Genomic DNA, 21,416 nt, shown 5'->3' on the forward strand with positions numbered 1-21,416 from the left:
CCTCGCCGCCAACCGCATCCCAGCACGCTCAGGCACAGGCCACCACCCCGCCAATCAGCGCGCTCGCTGTGCCTTCGCGCTGGGAGCGGGAGCGGCGTCCGCGCCTGCGCCGAGGAGCCGGCGCGGGGAGCGCAGGGGCTGGTGCCAAAATGGCGGAGCGCGGCTACAGCTTCTCCCTCACCACCTTCAGGTGCCGGGGCAGGGACGGCTGTGGGCTCGTGGGCAGAGGCGGGCGGGCTGCCGGGCCAGCGGGAGAACGGCGCGCAGCCTGAGCGCAGCGGCCTGCCGGCGACGGCGAGGCAGGACCGAGGGGGCGCTTTGCAGAGTCATCGGGCCTGCGAGCGCTGGGGGGCAGTGGGGGCTCCACCCGGACAGGAGTGCCGGGCATGGGGAGAGCGGCGGGGTCAGGCGCCCGAGGGGAGTACGCAGCTGCCCAGGAGCTTCCTCACGGGCGGCGGGGAGGGTCCTGGGTCCATCTGGTGTCTGTCGCTGACCTCGGGCCCCCGTGCTGGCGCCGCTTGTGTCTCCTCGTTGCTGTGAGACAGAGCTGCTGTAGGACCACGTTAGGGTCTGTCCGGACACTGGCGGTGCCTTACAGCGAGTACTCGGCTTAGCAAACCACGACACCACGACAGCTGAGCTGTGGTGTCCTGAGAGCTTGCTTCAGATGTACGAATGAGTGAAGCAGATGAGTTTTAAAATAGTTTGTGTTCCTTCCTGCTACGCTTGGCAGTGGCTGCTCTCCTTGCTCTTGGTTTTGTGCACAGCCTGAACGTGGAATGATGGCATGCACAGAGTGAATATGCTATGGAGTGGTGTCTGTTGGGGTGTTACTCTAATACCTAGACTGAAGATTAATTCAGAGTAAAAAAATTATCTTCCATTCAATTTTTTAAGCTATTAAGTTATTCAGACCTATGTTGCATATAGAAAAAGAAAAACTGATCACAAGAGCCTTTATGCTGCTCGTGAGGAAGTGTCCCCTTAATCTCATCAGAGTCATGCTGTGTAATTCCAAAAGGGATTGCTAAAGGCTTGTTGCAGTGGAGCAAATGAAGCAGTTTCTAACCTAAAATGATGAAAAGAATGTTCTTAATGGATGGGAGCAGCCTAAGATGTTTCATCTGCTCAAGTAGATTGAATTCTTTATTAGCTTTCAGAAATTATTTCCTAAGGGAGTCACAAACTTTTTGTATTTTACAGAAGCACTATGTGCTTGGAATGATTGTTCTGATTTGTTACAGTTTGTAGTGGAAAAGCCAGAATTACTACTTTGTCACCCTTACACCCTCTTTCTTCTGTGATTGCACTGATTGATTATTGCTTGCCTTGTTTTCTTCATCTAAGCACTGAGTTACATAATATCCCATTTTACTTCTGCAACTATTAAAGCAGCAGTGTCTGAAATACAGCCTAGAGAACAGATCCACTTGCAAAATCCCTTGTCCAATGAGTGCTGCCTCTGGTGTCCTTTGTACTGGGGATGGAGAATGGACCCCTCTACCCCTCTGCTTCTGAATAAGTTACTTTGTAACTCATTTTGCTTGACACCTGCAGCTCCATTCGGATGATGATTCTGCATCCATTACCAGAATAGTGTGGATCATTAAAACAAAATGCAGGAATACCTGGGGATGGAATGGGAGCTGTTGCTGTCTTGTGCCATTGACCTTGTGTGTTTGTCGGTCAAAAAGCATAACTGTGTTTTGCTGGTTCCTTTCAGCAGTGAACATCAGTGCCTTGAAAGCTTTTGGAAATCACACATACAATGTAATTTCAATAGAAAGTCATGACACACCCTGCAGATTTTTCCCCACTGAGTGAAAAACTTTATTTTGCATCTTCCTTTCTAGTCCTTCTGGAAAGCTTGTTCAGATTGAATATGCTTTGGCTGCAGTAGCTGCAGGAGCTCCATCAGTTGGGATTAAAGGTAGGTCCTGAAAATACTGATGGAATTGGGATTTTGTCTATTTTTTTGGGAGAACTAAACCAGTTTGGATCATGTACTGGATCTTTTATATTGGATACTTCTTTATCTTTCTTTCTGTTATATATTTTGTTACTCTTTCAGTGGATTTTCACATGTTTTAATTAGTTTTGTAGTTCCTGGGGGTCTTTTTTGGGTGGTTTTGGAGACATTCAGCTGGTAGATGTTTGATTTTGGGTTTTTTTGAGTGTTCCAGTCCTTATATGTAGAAATGACACACATAAAAAAAGCTAGTTAGATTGCTCAGTTATTCATGTTATACGGAATCTTTAGAATGGGATTATGGGAGCTGTATGGTTATTTAAAAAAAGAAACAATATGTTGGGTGTATTCATCAAAGTATCTCTCTTTAACCTGATTGTAAGCTTGAATGGCTTTTAAAAAGAGAGGAAGAAATTTTTTACAGTTTAATAAGCTCATTGTGTGTTTTGACTACTAATTTTAGTTTAATCTTTAAATATTTTTTGCTCTTTTCCAGCTGCAAATGGAGTGGTGTTGGCAACTGAGAAAAAGCAGAAATCCATTCTTTATGATGAAAGGAGCGTCCACAAAGTAGAACCAATTACCAAACATATAGGTTTAGTGTACAGTGGTATGGGTCCAGATTACAGGTATTAAAACATTCTGTTTGATCAGCATTTAGATGCATATTCATACAAGAAGTTTAAGTAACAGGTAGCAATTAGCTGTTTCTTTCTAAGTGTATGTCATAATATTATATTGCACTGTAAATGACATTCACTTGAAGTTTTTGTTAATATATCCCTTAACTTGTCAAATAACCTTGTATCCAAAGAATAAAAACAGTGTAATTCAACCTTACTTAAAATATTTCAGCAATTACATGGTTGATAAAATAACTCAGCACAGTCTTGTGTTCTTACATTGATGTTATGCTAGATGTACAACTCCTGAATAGGTATTCATTATTATGAGTTTTCAGTTCTAGTTGGAATTTTTTGACATAGTACTTTTGTCTCTGTTTTCAGAGTACTTGTGCACAGAGCTCGGAAGCTGGCCCAGCAATATTACTTGGTTTATCATGAGCCCATTCCAACAGCTCAGCTAGTACAGAGAATTGCCTCTGTGATGCAGGAGTACACGCAGTCTGGGTACGTGCTGGGATTGCAGAGCTGCTTGGAAAGATTGTGGTGTTGAAATGTAATGAGTAGGGTTTTGTGGAAAAGGCAGTTTTTCAGTGGAGGATGTGTGCATAAAGTGTGCCAACGGGAGGAGCACTCATTGACAGTGGGTGAGAATGGGTCTCCATATCTTGCACAAAAACATGTCAGCCAAGGCAGGACACTTTTGATTTTGTTCTGTTGGTCAACTCATCCTTATTATAGCCCTGGTCTGGGGAGATGATAAACACATCCAAAATAATTGGTCACCTTTGACTTTCCCTGGATAATTCATTCTGTTTTGTTTGCCTGTAGTGGTGTTCGTCCCTTTGGTGTATCGCTGCTAATATGTGGCTGGAATGAAGGGCGGCCGTATTTATTTCAGTCGGATCCATCTGTAAGTATCTTACACTTGTAAGTTCTGCTGCTCTGATAAAACATGTGAAACTTTGCATGTGCTCATGAAATGCTTTCTGTGACGAGAATAATAATAGAGAGATAGAATGAAAGATAACTTCAGAAGTCAAAATGGGTCATTTCAGTAGGTGCTTGGAGCAAGCCTGCATCATTCTGTGCCTACATGTTCCTGTACTGCTTTGAGGGATGGCAGCTGTTTCTGAGGGAGGTCATCTCTTTTCATACCTTCCCACCTAGTTGATAGTGCCAGCAAAAATGGTGTTCTGTAACAGCTACTAGGAAAAAATAAATTGACTGTTTGTACTTCTCCAAACTGGATGGAAGTTAGGCCAAAACCTGTAGCATTGTGAGATTTAATGCACATGCTGTGGTATTTAATGACAGTGGTTAATATAATTGAGTTTATTTGCTGGGTTTGCAGTGCACTTCAGAAAAACTACCCTTAGATGCAGGTATGAGGTGCAGTGCTTCAGATGAAAAAAATGAGGTCATTGTAGTGATCACTGCAGCTTCTGGTGGTTTGAATTACCTGATGCTTCAGTGTAAAAAGCAAAATGCAGATGTCTCGTTTAAGGCAGTCTGATGGAGGCATAGAACTGCTGCTGGTCTTCATGCCAGAGGAGAGAATAGAAGCAATGACTAAATATGTTCGTTGTAGTGAACATAAATCAGATGGCTGATTTGCAACAAGTCACTTACATTACTTTATCTTCAAAAAGAAGAATATGTGGGATGAGCCTCAGTAGGGTTTGAGTGTACACTTTCTCAAAGGCAAATGGACTATTTCTGGTTAAGGAATCCCAAATCTAAACTATATTAATGACTTACTAAATGCATCTTTCAAAGTAGCGAGAGAATGAAAATAGGTGGGGTGCAATACACCTCTCGTACAGTTTCACAGCATATGTTCCCATATAAAATTAGTCTCAGTATGATCCAAAATTGTCTCCTGTAGTCTCAGACCACTCAGTATCTTACTAATTGCTGCTTTACTTTTTTACCAAGTAACTGAATACACAGTCTTTCACTAAGTTACACAAAACAATTCAATCAATAGATTATTGCTTTTACAGGGAGCTTATTTTGCCTGGAAAGCAACAGCAATGGGAAAAAATTACGTCAATGGGAAAACATTTCTTGAGAAAAGGTAATGTATTTGATACTTCTCTGAAAGGATACTGTGTTTTGTTCAGGTTCCTTATAAAATAGCCAGATTTAAAAAATGTACACTTTTTAAATTGTAAGAACAAAGTTTTTAAATACTTAAGATGTGATGCTCTCAGTGTACTTGTTTATAAGTGCACAGGAAGTTTGATTTATTTAAACTCCAACTTTTGTGTTTATGTAGAGTTACTTGAGTGCAGTAGACATTATATTCAGCATATTTGCAACAATTTTTTATACAGTAGGAAAAGTAGGCTTTTTTTTTTTAATTATAACTTTGACTATTAATGCCACTATGTTTATAAATAATACTTGTATGAGAAACAGATTTTAGTAGTTCTGGGGATTTTAGAGACTCCGGGATTATTAAAATTTGTAAAGGTTTTTGTCCTATGCTGAAATAAATGAATGTCTGTTTACAGATACAATGAAGATTTGGAGCTTGAGGATGCCATTCATACAGCTATCTTAACACTAAAGGTTAGCAAAGCATTTAAGAAAGAAGTTTCTTATGTCTTCACTGACATGATTCACTGAACTGTATTTGTTTTAATAGGAGAGCTTTGAAGGGCAAATGACAGAAGACAACATTGAAGTTGGCATCTGTAATGAAGCTGGTTTTAGGAGGCTCACTCCAACTGAGGTTAAGGACTACTTGGCTGCAATAGCCTAGTAGAAATCGAGCTAGACTGTGGTTCACACAAAGGTCTTTTTAATTTTGGCTACTTAAATGTTTTTCTTTGCAGTTTTTGCATACTTATTTCTACATGGTTTGTCTGAGAGATTTTTTAAACATCATGGATGCAAATACAACGGTCCTTGATATTGTAATACATGGAATCTTGTTAAAGATAATTCTTTCCCTTGATACACAAAATACTGTACAAAATGTAAAGTTATAGTGACAGCTTGAAAAAGGCTAAAGAATAAAAACAGAGGCCATTGTTTTGGGGGAAGGTGTCTGTGTGTCTTTTCAATCCTAGCCTGTTTATCTACATAAAACTTAGATTTCAGTATCCTTATTGCTGAGGAAACAGTTTTTCATATACAGCCATGCTGAACTTATGTTCAGCCTTCTTTTAAAAAATTTAAATGTTGAGTGATAGGATCATTTTTTCACTTAGGATTATTGTTTAAATGTTAATTAACCTCCAGAAATAGTTTTATGGGATGCACAAGATCATGTACTTTCACAAAGGGGCAGGAAAGGCTTCCATTTCAGGTGTGTACTGTGATCTGATTGAGCCACTCTGCTTTTGAACATCCTGGTCTTTGTGTCCTAAGAACTTGTTTTACTTGAGTTATTTTCTTGGCCCTTGAAATTGCACCTTTACAGTCTTGAAATATTGTTAGGAAAAGTAGAAACAGTAACTCTTACTGAAAACTAAATGCATTTATCACTATCAATAAAAATCAGTGGGATTTACAAAACAGAATGAGAGTATGTAGTGTAATTACTTTATCCCTTGAATTGTGCTAAAGTGTTTTCCAACTTGCAAGATAATTCTAAAGATGTAATGAAAGGAGCATTTAATTTGTGCAACATAACTTTTACAGATATTGTGTGACTATATCAATACATTTGTTATATGTGTAGAGTCATTCAAGTCATAAAAGCCTACATTTACTGCAAAAGAAATGGGATAAATACACAGGGTTTTTTTCCAACAGAAATAATCTGGTATGCAGCTATTTAAGTGACTGTTTTCAGATTCTGTATTTTTAAAACAATCTGATTGTTAAAATGTTGATAATGAACTCAGAGCAACAGCTCAATCAGTCTGCTTGTACGTAAGGCTAAGGATGTAGGGGAGCAGCCTGGCAGGTCCCATGTCAGCCAGCCATAACTAATGAAGAAAATACAGAATATGAGTAGAAAATAGTGTATAAGCTGATTGACCTGTGCTTTCCCGTGTCTGTCTTCTGATGGTTTTTGTTATCATCAGGTGAATAAGAATTTCTGAAGCATGCCAGAAATGAATTTTTATTTCCTAATGTCAGAAATAAAAGCTCTGTCCAAATGGTTCATTAAGATTTCTGCCAGATCACTTTTTGAGTATTCTACTCTGAAAACCAGGCCGTACTCTGATTCTTATTCTAGAGAAAATAAAACAACTCAGATCTGAAACTGAAAGCTTTATATTGCTGCATCTTTGATGTAGAATATTTATGCACACTTAGTTTTTTAATGCTGTATAAATATTCAAGATTTTCTACATGCAAAAATGTGTGTAGGTACTTCAGAAATTGACTGCAGTGGTTTAGTTGTCTCTGCTAATAGAAACAGTTGATGAGCAAAGAACACCATCCTATGAAAGGTAGCTGAAACTAAAGCAAGTTTCAAACCATGGTAAACTATTCCTTGTTTTGTGTTAAAGGATATGAGTAGGTCTCTGGTTTACTGCCAATGGTTTTCACTTGGATAAGCCAAGCTGGTGACTGTTTTTACACCATTAACTGAGTCCCAAAGCTCCCTGGTAGTACTTAAACCCTGTAGTGAATCAGTGTTAATGGCACTTAGTGTAATTTGGAAAGAATATGCATACTATTTTGAATTTAGGCTTTATTTAGATAATTTCCTTAGTGGTAGTCAGATAGACCTTGATACTATGCTGCTCTGATGGGGAAAGTGGTGTGGTTTTAAGTCTGGGGTTCTTTTTTTAACTGCATGTCTAGAATAGTAGCTAAATTTTATCTACTATTTAAAGGGAAATCTTTAAACTGCAGAGAACTAAGTAACATATTTTTCTATTTAAAATCAAAGGAAATAGTATTTTTAACTTGAAGATGTATTTCTTAAATAATTTCAGGAGTGAGCAATACTAGTGCATTGGACTGCCAAATTATATGGTGATTGTGGTAATTTTGAAGAAGTGCACCCTTCAGTTACATGAGATTAGCTTTTTTTTAATATTTTGTAAAAACTGCATAAAGGGGACAAGGTGCAATAAGACAGACAAACATTGTTCCTTTGTGAGAAATGACAAATTACAGATTTGATTACTTCAGCTTACTATGAATTATAACTTTGTTGTTTAACTTGTTCCTACTAATGCAGTCATCTGAAAGAAGAAAAGGAGACACTTGTCACTTGCAGTATGTAATGTTGACTTGCTTATCCTGGAAGAGGATCTGCTCCAAGGTCCTCAGGATAGTGTGATATCTATGAGAATTGGGCTTTATTTAGCGAGTGGGATCAGGATCAGAGAACAGTACTTCATTTAATGAAGTTAGACGTTAGAATGACATCTGGTCCAACCTCCCTGCTCAAGCAGGATCATCTTAGAGCAGAGGGCACAGGATTATGTCTAGATGGTTCCTGAATAGCTCCAGTGAGGCAGACTCCACCACTTCTCCAGGCAGCCTGTTCCAGTGTGCCATCACCCACAGTAAAGGACATACAGGTGCAGTAAGCCCCTTACAACTTGCTTTGGCTTACTATTGCTTTCCAGGTCTTGTGAAATCATTCAGACAAGTAGAGATCATCTCTCCCTGCAAGAACCAGCACTCAGAAGCCAACTCTCTCCCATGCTGTAAAGGGAGTATTGCTGCATGGAAAGGAGTGGGACCAAAGCTATGTCTGCTGCATGGAGGCAGGCAGCAACTTGGGGCAATGCTGGGGACACTTCTCACATATTCATGGAATGGTTTAGTACACGTCATTTTTGTTGTCCAAATGTAACGGACCCAACGTGCACATACCCAACATGCATGGAGCCAGGGGTGTTGCTTCTCCAGTGAACTTGAAAGTCCAAGGCTAACTTGTGCTATTGCAGCCTCACATTGAATATTGTATGCTGTTCCGGGTATCACACTATAAGAAAGATACAAAGCTACTACAGAGCATCTAAAGAGGGGGAACACAGATGGTGAAGGGCCTTGAGGGGAAGCTGTATGAGGAGCAGCTGTGGTCACTTGGTCTGTTCAGCCAGGAGGACACTGAGGGAAGACCTCATTGCAATTTTAACTTTTTCATGGAGGGAAGAGGAGACACTGATCTCTTCTCTGCAGTGACCAGGGGACAGGGTCGACGGACTGGCTTAGAGCTGTGTCGTGGGAGATTTAGGTTGGATCTTAGAAAAAAGTTCTTCACACAGAAGGTGGTTGGGCAGTGGAACAGACTCCCCAGGTTTTTAGACTTTACTCTCAGGCACACGGTGTGACTTTTGGGGCTGTCCAGGGCAGGACCAGGAGTTGGACGCAACGATCCTTGTGCGTTCCTTCCAACCAAGAATATTCTGAGATTGCGTCTGACCTGATGTAATGCATTTCGCCCTTGAAGGGTTTTCGCGATAAGCCGCGGGCACGCCGGGGAGCAGAGCCAGGCCGGGCGGGCTGAGGCCGTCGGAGCGAGGCGGGTGGTGCGGCTGTCCCCGCCCGGCGGCCCCGGGGGAGGTGCTGGGCTGGGCCGCGCCACGCCACGCCACGCCAGCTCGGGCCGAGGGCTGTGGCCGCCGGGCTGTGAGTACGGGCTGCGGGGGCTGGCGAAAAGCGGCGGCCCCGGGGGACGGAGCGGGGCCTGGAGCCCCCGGAGAGGCGAGGCGGGCCCGAGCACATCGCGTCCCAGCAGTGACGGGGGGACGGGGAGAACAGGAGGGACAAAGGCCGAGCCCCGCACCCGCCCGCTCCGCCGGGGCCGGCGTGTGGGCGGAGGGCGAGGCTGGGGGCGGCCTGGGGGCCGAGCCGGGCTGGGGCGAGCGCTAAGGGCGCCGTGCCCTCACCCGAGATGGCGGCGCGGCCTCCCCGGCGCGGTGAACACGTGATGGCGGAGCGGAGGGAGAGGAGGAGAGGGCCGGGCCGGGCCGGGCCGCGGGCGGGAGGGGCGGCCGGTGCCCCGATCCCCGCCCAGGGGAGATCGGGCCCTGGGGCGAAGGCAAGGAAGGCAAGGGGCGGTGTGTGACCTTGTGGTTGATAGTGGCGCTACCGCCCAGTAGTTGTGCTGAAAAAGTAGTTCCTTCTGTAGTTTTAGTGTCACTGCAACCCTTGATTTATGTATGCTCTGTGTCGAAACGTGTGTGTGTGTGTGTGTAGGAGTTGTAGCTGCTGTGGGGAGAGGTGACCAGTTACTAATCGTGAGGTTTTACTCATTGCATTACATTCAAAGGTAAGCTTGTGCAAAGACTTCGAGGGGGAAAGGCTGATTTTTCTGGCTTCCTGGGACTGTGAAGAGCGTTAGTCAGTCATCTTGGAAGGCATCAGGAATCTTGGCTATGAAGAAGCAGGTGGACATGTTGCTGATGCTGGATGGGGACCAGGCCAGTAGCAGTTAATGCTGGCCATATTTCCACTTGGACACAGGGCCAGGGAAGCCCTGTTTGAAGGCAGGCCACTGTTTGAAGGCAGGCCTGGCAGAGCCTGTTGTAGGACCTGGCCGTGTCTTGTTGCTCCTTTTCACTTGGAGTTTTATTTATCTTGTCCTTAAATGCCAGTTTACTTCAACATGCAGGTTAGGTAAGAATTATAGGAACAATTACAGTGTTTATACTTGTAGTCAGGAGTCAGAATTTATTAATTTCACTATTCATAGTGGTTAATGTCTTAAATATGCTATTGTTTGGTGTAGTATGAATCCTACATTTTCAAAGACAGCACATCTTCAGTAAAAGAATTCCAGTCGTACTTTCCTTAAGGAGGGCCTGCTAAAGTAATACAGATGTGAAAAACAAATAGATTTATCAGATGCAAGCCAGCAAATCTCTTAGTAGAATTAGAAAACATAGCAATTTTAGCATAGAGATTCTCCTGATAGTAGAATTATGAATCATAGTCTGTCATGAGGCTGTGTCATAGAAACATATGATGGTTTGGGTTGGAAGGGACATCAAAGATCATCTAGTTGCAACCCCCCCTGCTGTGTGCTGGGACACCTTTTACTGTGGTGCCTTTTACTGGACCAGGTTGCTCCAAGCCCCCTCCAACCTGACTGTGACCTTTACCACTTCAGGGATGAGGCATTCACAACTTCTCTGGGCACCCTGTCCCAGTGCTTCACCACCCTCTGAGGGGTTCATGCACTGAGTTGAACAGTGCAGGTAGAAAGCTGGGAATGTGTAAGCATGGTGGGTAGCTTTTAATTTTAATGGGAAATGTGATGAAAGGGAGAGACAAGATTTGCTTATGGCATTAACTGTATTTCTGATTTTGCTCTGGATGGCAGCTTTTGCAAATGAGCTGTGAGAGTTAACATCCCTATAAGTGACTGGCTGAGTGAAGGTCTCTTACATGGCAGATGAGGGGAAACCACAAGCTTGCAAGGTATGTGTGTAGACTTGAGTGCTACCTTGCTGAGAACTGGGGTCTTCTGAGGCTGTAGGTTAGATTGCTGAAGGTGAAGGAAAGGAATTGAACTCATCACTGAACTCATCACTGGGACTTTGTGTTGAGGTTCCAGTTCCTTGTGCTTTACAATAGCTGTTGCACTTAAATCTACTGCAAGGCTGCAGTGTATACTGTTAGAAAGAACTCTTTTGACTGTTTTTATTCTCAATCTTCTCCTTTGTTCTCACTTGACAGGAATAATGTTTCCAACATGTCTGTGCAGTCACTGCTTTGTGAAAGAATTGCTGTTGCCAAAGACTTGATTAAGAGAGCGGAAGCCCTTTCCAAGTCCCAGAAAAGGAGAATAGAAGGTGGGGCAAAGCTATGTAGCAAACTGAAGGCAGAGCTAAATTTCTTACACAAGGTGGAGGCAGGGAAAGTGGCCATTAAAGAATCCCATCTGCAGAGTACAAACCTTACCCACCTCCAAGCCATTATTCAGTCGGCAGAGAACCTGGAGGATGTTGTCAGTGTCCTCCACGTCTTTGCTTATGAGGACAGGTTTGGAGACAAACAGACACTGGTGGTAGATGTCGTTGCGAACGGAGGTCACACGTGGGTGAAGGCCATTGGTCGTAAAGCTGAGGCCCTGCATAACATCTGGCTGGGAAGGGGCCAGTATGGTGACAAAAGTGTCATTGAGCAGGCAGAGGACTTCCTGCAAGCAAGCCGTCAGCAGCCAGTGGAGTACAGCAATCCCCACATCATCTTTGCATTCTACAACAGCGTGTCCAGTCCTATGGCAGAGAAGCTCAAGGAGATGGGAATATCTGTGAGAGGAGATGTTGTTGCTGTGAACTCACTGGTAGAACCATCTGCAGAAAACGAGCACCTTGACACCAGTGAATCAGATGAAGAAGACCCTGAACTCCTGCAGGTGACCAGAGTAGACCGGGAGAATTTAGTGGCCAGCATTGCTTTCCCTACCCAGATCAAAGTAAACATCTGCAATAGAGTTAATTTGGACATCACTACCTTAATAACCTACGTCTCTGCGCTGAGCTATGGTGGCTGCTACTTTGTCTTCAAGGAAAAAGTGCTGACAGAGCAAGCAGCCCAAGAAAGAAGGGAGAGAGTCCTGCCTCAGCTGAAGGAGTTCATGGAAGGAAAAGAGCTCTTTGCCTGTGAATCTGCTGTCAGAGATTTCCAGTCCATCTTGGAAACGCTGGGAGGACCTGGAGAGAAAGAACGAGCTGCATTGCTTGTTAAAAGAATTAACGTGGTGCCAGATCAGCCCTCGGACCGTGCCTTAGGACTTGTGGCTAGTTCAAAAATCAACAGCCGCTCTTTAGCCATTTTTGGGACAGGAGACACTTTGAAAGCTATCACCATGACTGCAAATAGTGGGTTTGTAAGGGCAGCAGCAAACCAAGGTGTCAGGTTCAGTGTTTTTGTCCATCAGCCACGAGCATTGACAGAAAGCAAAGAATCTTTTGCCACACCTCTACCAAGGCGCTGCCCATCTGATAATGGAGTGTAACTCATTAAATGAGTTAGCAGTGGAAAATACTGCAGCTACTGCAGTGGAGGCATTTAGAGAAACAGAAGAGTCATAGCAATACAGTTTTGGGTGTGTATCAATGGTGACAGCAACTAGCAGTGGAAGAGCTCCTCAAGGGATTTGTAATATCTTTACTCCTTCCTTGAGGTTATCTTTTGTCCAGCTGACCATTAATTTATTCACTAAAGTAATAACAAGTCAATGAAAATTTTTAACTGGCTTACAGTGCATTAATTGTATCCGTCCCCATTAAACAGTTCAGTTAAAGCACAGTTACTGAGGTCTCCTTGTTATTTTTGTCCTCCTCAGAGAGGTAAAATTCGTCATCTTAGATGAACTTTGGGCTTGACTTCCATGGAACTTAGATCTTTCTTTGCCCTATTCCATCCAACCTTGGTTTTGGTTGATTCAGGGGGACCTTGTGCAGAGACTTATGCCTTTTTGGGAGTGTGATGTTTTGTGAAGATGTGACTAGTAGCCATGAATAGAAACCAACTTAAGCCTTCCTTGTCTTACTGAAAGCAACCTCTATGTGTATACCAGGGTTAGGCTGAATTAGGCAACAGCTTTAAAATTCCTGGAAAAATCAGTTGGAGTTGATTTGCATTAATATGTTGTTGCTCTTGGGCTAAACTGGACAGCCAGTGGTAGCAGACCAAGGAGGCACATCCACTTCACTTTTCCCTTAGCCTTTGTCCAGCAAAGTCTTGCTGGTTGAAAAGCCCAGCTCAAAGCTTCAGATAACAGAATCCAAAATTCAGCCAAGACCCAGGTAGTTTTTGATATTAGCATGCTCTTTGCTGAGGACTCATGGTGATCTTGAACCTGGCTTTGTTGCATCTGAATTACAAAGCCTCAGTGAGGTCCTTTAGTGTTGGAGTGATGGAGGAGATTTGCAGGGCATGTTCTTAAATCCTAGTTTGCTCTGTAGTAGAGAGAAGCCCTTTTGCTGGTGGTGTAATTGCTCTTTTTATTCCAAGTGTAGAATAAATAATTTTTTTCTTTGCCCAGAGAGATTTGCAGTTGTAGGGGTCTTTATCATGTTTTGTTTTTGGTTTTTTTTTTTTTTTTCCGAATGCTGTAATGACAGCACTTGCTCTTTGGTATTAATTTTCATCAGTTTCCTAGTGGAAATCTTGAGGTGTCAAGAGTGAAGCTCTGAGCCCCAAGCTATACATTTTTATCAGGTTAGTGATAGAGCTACTCACTGAATATTTTATAGGCTGTTGTTCAACACAATTGCATTGTTATGCAGCTTAATAGTTCAGGCCAAGAACATTCTCTTGCCACTCCACTCTAAATTTCTTCTTACAGTACAATGTATCTGCAGTGCTGCTTTTAGCTGTAGGCTCAAACCACTTCTTTCTGGTTGCTAGCAGTGGTGCAAAGATACTGGAATGCCAGCAAGACCACTCTGTGTGCCTTGTTCAGCTGAGTAAAATGAACTCCCAAGGGGAAGAAGTGTACTTCTTGTTGCTGGGATTCTTGGACTGCTCTTACTATGCCTGTAGAGTAAAATGTTAGGAGTGGTCACCAGTGGTCACATGCCGCATAGTTTTTACCTGAGGCTCTTAGCAATGTGGATGGCAGTCTGCTCTCTATGCTCCCCATTTTGTGTAGGTCCCTGAAGTAGTTAATGAAGTTTAAGATGGGTGGAACTGGATTTTGGGTTTTGCTGCTTCAGCATCCAATGTACTACCTGCAAGTTTCTCAGTTCCTCCTTGGTGAGTTCTAACAGAACATCTAGCTTGTTCCTACAGTGTAACACAGTAATGAAACCTCATGGCAGGATTCATCCCCCACTGTATCCATTGATTTTCTTGAAACTTCTTCTGAAGGGAGAGGAGGACCAACCCAATGAAACAATAATATGTTGGCTGTGCTGCAGAAATGCAAGTCTGCCTTAGTAGTTAACAGTGCAAGTTTCACCATGCAGGAGCTTAGAGAGGTAGTAATCCATTATGGTGTGATGTATTTATCAGACACAACCAGAGATGTCTGTGAAGTGTTGTAAACAGCTGGAAGAAAAGTACCTTTCATTTCTTCCATGAGAGCTCTTACTCTGGACACCTTTGTGATGTCTTTCCTCTGCTGTAGGTGTGGGAATAGGGCTTGGGGAGGCCATCTGTCTAAGAGAAAAAGAACTGTGTGTTTCAAAACTGTGTTTGTCTTGCATCATGTGTCCTGAAAAAGGGTACAGGAAACTTCCTAGTTAATAATTTATGAACAAATAACATGAGAGGGAGGGGTTCTTTTTGTCTGCAGCTCAGAGCTGTGAAAGTTGAGGTTCCAAAAGACAGCTTACTATTTCATAGATTCACAAAATGTTAAGGGGTTGGAATGGACCTTAAAGATCATCTAGAACCAACCTTGCCTGCCATGGGCAGGGACACTTCCCACTAGACCAGGTTGCTCAAGGCATTTGCCAACCTAGCCTTAAACACTGCCAGGGATGGGGCATGCACAGCCTCCTTTGGCAGTCTGTTCCAGTTTCTCACCACACTTGCAGTAAAGAAATCCTTTCTAATATTTAACCTAAATTTTCCCTCTTTCAATGTGTACCCATTACTCTTTGTCCTGTCATTGCAGTTCCTGATGAAGAGTTTCTCTCCAGCTTGATGAAGAGTCTCTCTCCAGCTTCCCTGTAGGTCCCTTTCAGATACTGGAAGGTTGCCATCAGGTCTCCATGCAACCTTCTCTTCTCCAGGCTGAACAACTCCAACTTTCTCAGCCTGTGTTCGTAGGGGAGGTGCTCTAGTTCTCTTATCAGCTTTGTGGCCTCCTCTGGACTTGCTCCAACAGTTCCATGTCATTTTAATGTTGGGGACACCACAACTGTGCACAGTACTCCAGGTGGGATCACATATGAGCAGAGTACAGGGGCAGAATCACCTCCTTTGACCTGCTTGTGATGCATTCCTTGTGATGCAGCCCAGGATTCAATTGTCTTTCTGAGCTGTGAGCACACACAGCTGGCTCATGTGGAGTTTTTCATCACCTGTAACTCCCAAGTCTTTCTCAGCAGGGCTGCTCTCAGTCACTTCTCTGCCCAACCCATTGGTGTGTCTGGGATTGCAGTGACCCAGGTGTAGGACCTTGCACTTTGCTTTGCTGAACTTCATGAGGTTTGCATTGGCCCCTGCGTGGTATTATCCCTCCATGGTGTCAACTGCACTACAGAGCTTGGTGTTGTCAGCAAACCTGCTGAAGGTGCACTTGGTCCCCCTGTCCACATTGCCAGTAAAAACGTTGAAGAGCCCCAGTACCGATCTCTGAGGGACACCACTCATCACTGGTCTCCATGTGTAGCCATTGACCACAGCTCTTTTTATGTGGCAATCCAGCTTTATCCAGTGAGTGGTTCATCCATCAAATCCCTGTCTCTCCAATCTGGAGACAAGGATGTCCTGCAGGAGTTTGAAACACTTTGCATTTTAGTCCAGGTAGACAATGTCAATTGCTCTGCCCCTGTCCACCAACGCTGTAGCCCTGTCATAGAAGGTCACCAAATTTGTTAGGCATGATCTTCTCCTTGTAAAACCATTTTGGCATTTACCAGCCATCTCTTTGTTAGCCAGATGCCTTAGCATAGTTTCCAGTAGAATCTGCTCCGTGACCTTGCCTGGCACAGAACTGAAACTGACTGATTAGTAGTTCCCTGGGTCTTTTGCTTTCCCCTTTGTAAAAATGGGAGTTACATTTCCCTTTTTCTCATAATCAGGGACTTTACCTGACTGCCATGATTTTTCAGAAATGATGGATGGTGGCTCAGCAACTTTGCCAGCCTCCTCAGGACCCATGGATCAGCCTCATCAGGTCCCATGGACTTGTGCACATTCTCAAACCTGGGAAGGTCTCAAACCTGATCCTCTCCTACAGTCAGGGTCTTCATCCTCCCAGTCCCTGCATCTGCCAGAGGCACAGAAGTTGTTGAGAACTCCAGCCTTCTCTTTGTCCAGGGTAGCCAGGTCTCTCTTTTCCTTCTGGAAAGGACTCACCTTAGCATGATCTTTCACTTGATTGCAATGTATCTATGGAATCCCTTCCTGTTATTCTTAATATTCCCTGGCCAGACACAATTCTAACTGGGCCTTAGCTTCTCTAACCTTGTCCCTAGTTTCCCATACAATTTTCCTGCTCTTTTCAGGCCCTCTGTCCTCGTGTCTTTCTGAAAGCTTTTCTCGCTTTGAGTTTGCACAGCAGCTCCTTATCCATCCCTAGAGGCCTCCTGGCATTTTTGCTCAGTCTCCTTGTTGAGATACCTTGCTCCTGAGCTTGGAGGAGGTGATCCTTGAAATTCAGCCAGTGGTCTTGGGCCCCTCTGCCTTCCAGGACTCTATCCAATGGGACTCTACCAAATAGGTCCTTGGAGAGGCCAAAGTTTGCTCTCCTGAAGTCAGGGCAGTGAGCTTGCTGCGTGCCCTCCTTGCTATCTTCAGGATCATAAACACCATCTCCTGGTCACTGCAGCCAAGCCTGCCTTGAAGCACTGCATTCCCCACCAGCTCTTCCTCTTGGTGAGCACAAGTTCCAGTAATGGCACCAAAGATACTTTTTTCCTTGTTTGTCAAGTAGATCCTGTCATCCCCCAGTAAACCAGGCTTGGCAAAGCGAGTCCTATGAGTCTGAGTAACCAAAACTCTGACTAGGGCACCATTGCTGTAGCCATTTGTTGACCTGCCAGATTTGTCTGCATATTTCAAGTCCCTCTCCTTTGACCTGGAGGATTAATGAAAAAACTACTTGAACTCCAGGACCCTTTACTATCTCTCCCAGCACTCCTTAGTCCCTCTTAATGCTTCCCAGACTGGTGCCAGGTGTATCCCTGGCTCCCACATGTATATTACCCACTAATAGTGGGTAATGGTCTGTGTTTGAGTAGGCTTGGGAGCTTCTCAGTAATGTCCCAGACCCAGGCTCCTGGAAGGCTGTCCACCTCCCTTGAGAGTGAGTCAGGCCAACAGATGAGTGCCTCTGTACCTCGTAAAGCAGAATCACCCACTCCTATCACCTGCCACCTTTTCTTGGTTGAACTTGTCATTAATTTATTTGTAGAACAGATTGGGCAGCTCCAGTTATCTCCTGCTCTCTGAGATCCATCTGGGTCATCAAATTCCTTTTCCCAATGACTGAGTTGAAGGCATATTTACTCCTCTTCTAGTTTGATCACTCACTCCCTAAGTTTTGTGCTCTACCTTTGCCCATTCAAACAGCCCCTTGTGCTCCCTGGAGCTGTTTAAATCTCCCTCGGATGCTCCTGGCAATGCCTCCTCCTTGCCAGTGATTTTTCACTAATTAATCTGTTTTACAGTATTACAGGATGTAGTCAAAGCTAGTTGCATGGTAATAGTGCACTTATGCATGGTAATTCATTATGGTCTTTCAATCCTTTGCATTTAAGTTAATATGCTTACAGCCTTTTCACCCTGATAAGGGCTTTGAATGAGTAAATGGGAGACAGCTGCTTCATTCCACTTCTTGCTGTGACTCTAAGAAGTGTGTTTCCATCATTTTCCCTCCTGTATTGCATTCAGCAATCTTGAATATCCTCTTGGGTACCTTCTAAAGAAGTTTCTCCAAGCCACAGGTGAGAGGGCAGTGGCCCACTTTTAAACATGGTAGGTGACCCAGAGAAAGCAGTAAAAAGCAAATGACTCTGTATTCCTGGGATCAGAAGGGGGTGAGGTCTGTTTGCAGTATTCCTTCACAGCTGCTGCTGCAGCACTGGCAGACTTGTTTTGCAGGGACACTTCTGTGTGACCTGTAAGTGCAACTCTGTTGAAAAGCCTCTGTATCTGGAGCCACCGTGTGGTGATTTTCTTCATTACCAGTCCTTTTTGACCAACACGGTATTTGCTACTGAATCGATTTTCTTTCTTTTACTAATTTCTGCCAATCATATAGGCAATCTTTTAGGAATATTAAACCCTTTCTACGTGACACTGGGAAGCTTGAGGGTTTTATTGTTATTTTCTGTGTCCCTGTTGCATCTTGCAATGAAAAACTCAGAATGTGGATGTTCTCTTTTTATTTTTTTCCCCACAGTGTTTTTTTTGCTTATCAGTCAAACAGAAGTGTACTGTTGAAAAGCTCTAAAAATTGTTTTATAAGATGAAAGAATGCTCGCTTGGAAACAAAATGTGTTTTGATTGTAATATTTATTTTATATTGCCTTTGAATATATTGGTGATCTGCTCATACAAACCATTGTTCTGGTTTGGTGAATTTAGATATCTTTTACTTAATGTCACCAGTAGGAGATTAGATGTTGAACTTCCCTTATTTATGACTTTGTAAATGAGCCATTAGAAGATGGAAAATTATATTTGAAATAAGTTTGAATAAATGAAAATCCAAGACTGCTTTTCCTTTCTTCCAACATCACACAGCTGCTATGTCTACACTTCACCGGGCACTAGAGGATATGGAGATGTCTCACTTGCTGCTATGGGTTTTAAGGGATATTTTTTTTAGTGGAAGTTTAAAGCATTAAGTTCCTTGGAAAAGAAGGAGTCCTAAATTTTTTTAGGGAACCTTTTTCTTCTAACACTTCTAATTCATTTTAGATTATTTCTGTATGGTCTCTTAAGGAGAGCCAACATCTCTGTTCTATGCAGCACTCAGCCTGCTCTCTTTGCTCCAACAATAAGAATATTAAACCAAGAATGCTGCAATTGATGCCAGGCAGTAGGAAGCACTTGGATATTACATGAGAAATAAATCACTAAGTTAAGTTTTTAGTACAATCATGTTTCTGTGTATGTTCTTTAGTTGCTGTTGTTCTGGCTGACAAAACTTGAAGATCAATGATTTATTTGCCATTGTGCCTGCAAGCCATGAAAACAATCAGAGGTTTGTGCATGTTTGTAGCCACAGCTGTTTAAAAAGTTAATGGACTAAATAGTGGTTTGTGTTTCAAACTGCCCCTGCCATCTGAGGATACCTTCAGCAGATGTAAAGCATTCTGAAGTCAGCTGAAGCCTGCCTGAAAATGTTTTCACAACCCTGCTTCTATTTCCTGCAAACTGAAAGTAGGCTTGGTCAGAACAGAAATAAAATAAGAAAACACAAGCATCAGTTGTATGAAAAATGTTTGAGAAGTGACATTAAAAAAAACCCAAAAAAGCCTGAAAAAACACACCCTAAAGTATTTTTAATCTTTTTAGTTGAAGTGGACCAGGGGAAGGACTTACAATAATGACGAAGCATGTACTTAGGGTGACATTCTTTATTTCAGGTTATTGTGCAAGCAAAACAGCACAGGTCAGCTGTTGTCAAATTAATCTGGTAAAGTAAGCAAGAATTAGATGGGGTCCTGGAACTGAAGGCTATGGCTACAGTTTTCCTGCATGGTGTAGTTCTGGGAATGGCTTTGCCATCTAGCTTGCAACAGGCACCTCACATGTGTTCTTGGTGGTGAAATCACCTCTATAGGTAAGTAGGTGTTGCTTTTTCATCAAGTTTTAATGTTGAAATTTACTCTAGAACAAAAAAAAGAGAGAGTATCAAATTACTAAACTGCTCAGAAGTGCGACTTTGGGGCTTTGCAAGTTGTTAGCAATGAATACCATGGAAATTAAGATTGTTCCTAAACTATTGTAAGGAATAAGCAAACAAAACCCCCTCCTCACAGCTTCATTATTCCATTGTGTATATTTAAATGATCCTCACTTATAATGTCTCTTACAGAAAGCGAGTGATCCTCACATATAAGGAAATATGTAATATGAAATAATATAATAAAAAGACCCCAAATCAAACCTCAAATCAACAAAATAAGAAAACGCCAAAAATCCCCAAAAGAATTAACATCTGATAATGAAGCTGTGCTCCTTTATTTATTAATGAGACTGGGTGTATGATAAAGCAGCTCAGTGTGATAATGAGAAATATGGAGATACAGGCCACAGAGCTTTCTATTGTATAGGTACCAAAATCCTCCTCAGGTCTTTCTTCTGTACGGGTTAATTTGGCCCATCTTTATTGAGATGGTGTTCATCAGAGTGAAATGTCACTCAGGCATACCACAGGCCTTCATAACAATGGAGCTTGTCCATATAAATATGTTTTCATTTTTGGTGTGGTTGGGTTTGTGTATTTTGTCCCCCATTAGAAATGTGCATTATAAGCCAGTGTTAACTATATCAACAAGAGAAACCTCTTCCAGGTCAGGGGAGGTCTTTGCTTCATATATAGTTATAAAATGCACTCATCCATAATAACACATTTTGTCTTAAGGAGTATCATTTTCCTCTCAATTGCAGCAATTTATTTATGTTTTTGGAATAAGGAGAGGCTAGGTATCTGGTTTGCCATATATTTTGCCAAAAATAGTCTACAAGGAAAAGCAGCATTTTAATTCATCCTGCTGCCTTAATTCAGGAAAGGTGGGAGATTGGAGTAACAAAACTGAGACATAATGTGGACAATCAAAGACAAAATGGGTCTTACCAGATATTTCACTGGGTGACTCCTGGGTTGGTTCTTGGCTTGGCTCCACACTGGGCTTAGGGGTAGACTCAGCACTTGACTCTCCACTCAGCTCCCAAAAGGTCTGCTCACCTTCTTGCACTCCATTGCTCCCAGCTTGCTCAGTGCCGTTCTCCTGGTGCGAGTCTCCGCTGTAGTCCGGGGGCAGCTCTGTGCTTGGCTGTGTGCTGGGATCACTGCTTTGCTCCATGCTTGCTGCCTCAAGCATTGGGGTAACAGGGGCACCTACAAACAAAGTGAAAGGTATTTACAGGATGAGGAGCATGGTTTCAAAAGTTATTTCTAGGTATATCCAAAAATGTGTGTAGTTCTTTTTAGGGATCAGAGATCCCAAGTAGGGGTTAAGGGAGGGGAAGAAAAGTAACCTCAGGAGTAAGTGCAATATGAATGTGAATCTTAAATTGACAAAGGTGGATTT

The 21,416-nt window shown here is 43.0% G+C and overlaps 2 protein-coding genes across 5 annotated transcripts; both read left to right on the forward strand.

Annotated features, from left to right (window-relative positions):
* Positions 1-109: 109 nt before the first annotated feature.
* PSMA2 (proteasome 20S subunit alpha 2) lies at positions 110-6,721 on the forward strand. Its single transcript, XM_036406899.2, has 8 exons — positions 110-190; positions 1,854-1,930; positions 2,466-2,598; positions 2,977-3,099; positions 3,424-3,505; positions 4,599-4,672; positions 5,112-5,169; positions 5,246-6,721. Exons 1-8 carry the CDS (start codon positions 150-152, stop codon positions 5,360-5,362), a joined length of 705 nt encoding a protein of 234 aa, XP_036262792.1. The 5' UTR covers positions 110-149; the 3' UTR covers positions 5,363-6,721.
* Positions 6,722-9,060: 2,339 nt separating this feature from the next.
* C1H7orf25 (chromosome 1 C7orf25 homolog) lies at positions 9,061-18,867 on the forward strand. 4 transcript variants are annotated; one of them, XM_036406350.2, is made up of 2 exons: positions 9,061-9,150; positions 11,203-18,867. In XM_036406350.2, the coding sequence occupies exon 2, from the start codon at positions 11,219-11,221 to the stop codon at positions 12,485-12,487; it is 1,269 nt and encodes a 422-aa protein (XP_036262243.1). In that variant the 5' UTR covers positions 9,061-9,150; positions 11,203-11,218; the 3' UTR covers positions 12,488-18,867. The 4 variants fall into 4 exon arrangements, with proteins under 4 accessions (XP_036262243.1, XP_036262242.1, XP_036262240.1 ...); XM_036406349.2 differs by lacking the exon at positions 9,061-9,150 and adding an exon at positions 9,431-9,562; XM_036406347.2 differs by lacking the exon at positions 9,061-9,150 and adding an exon at positions 9,583-9,793.
* The last annotated feature ends 2,549 nt before the right edge of the window (positions 18,868-21,416 follow it).

Source organism: Molothrus ater, chromosome 1 (genome assembly GCF_012460135.2).
Source record: "Molothrus ater isolate BHLD 08-10-18 breed brown headed cowbird chromosome 1, BPBGC_Mater_1.1, whole genome shotgun sequence".
Classification (NCBI taxonomy): Eukaryota; Metazoa; Chordata; class Aves; order Passeriformes; family Icteridae; genus Molothrus; species Molothrus ater.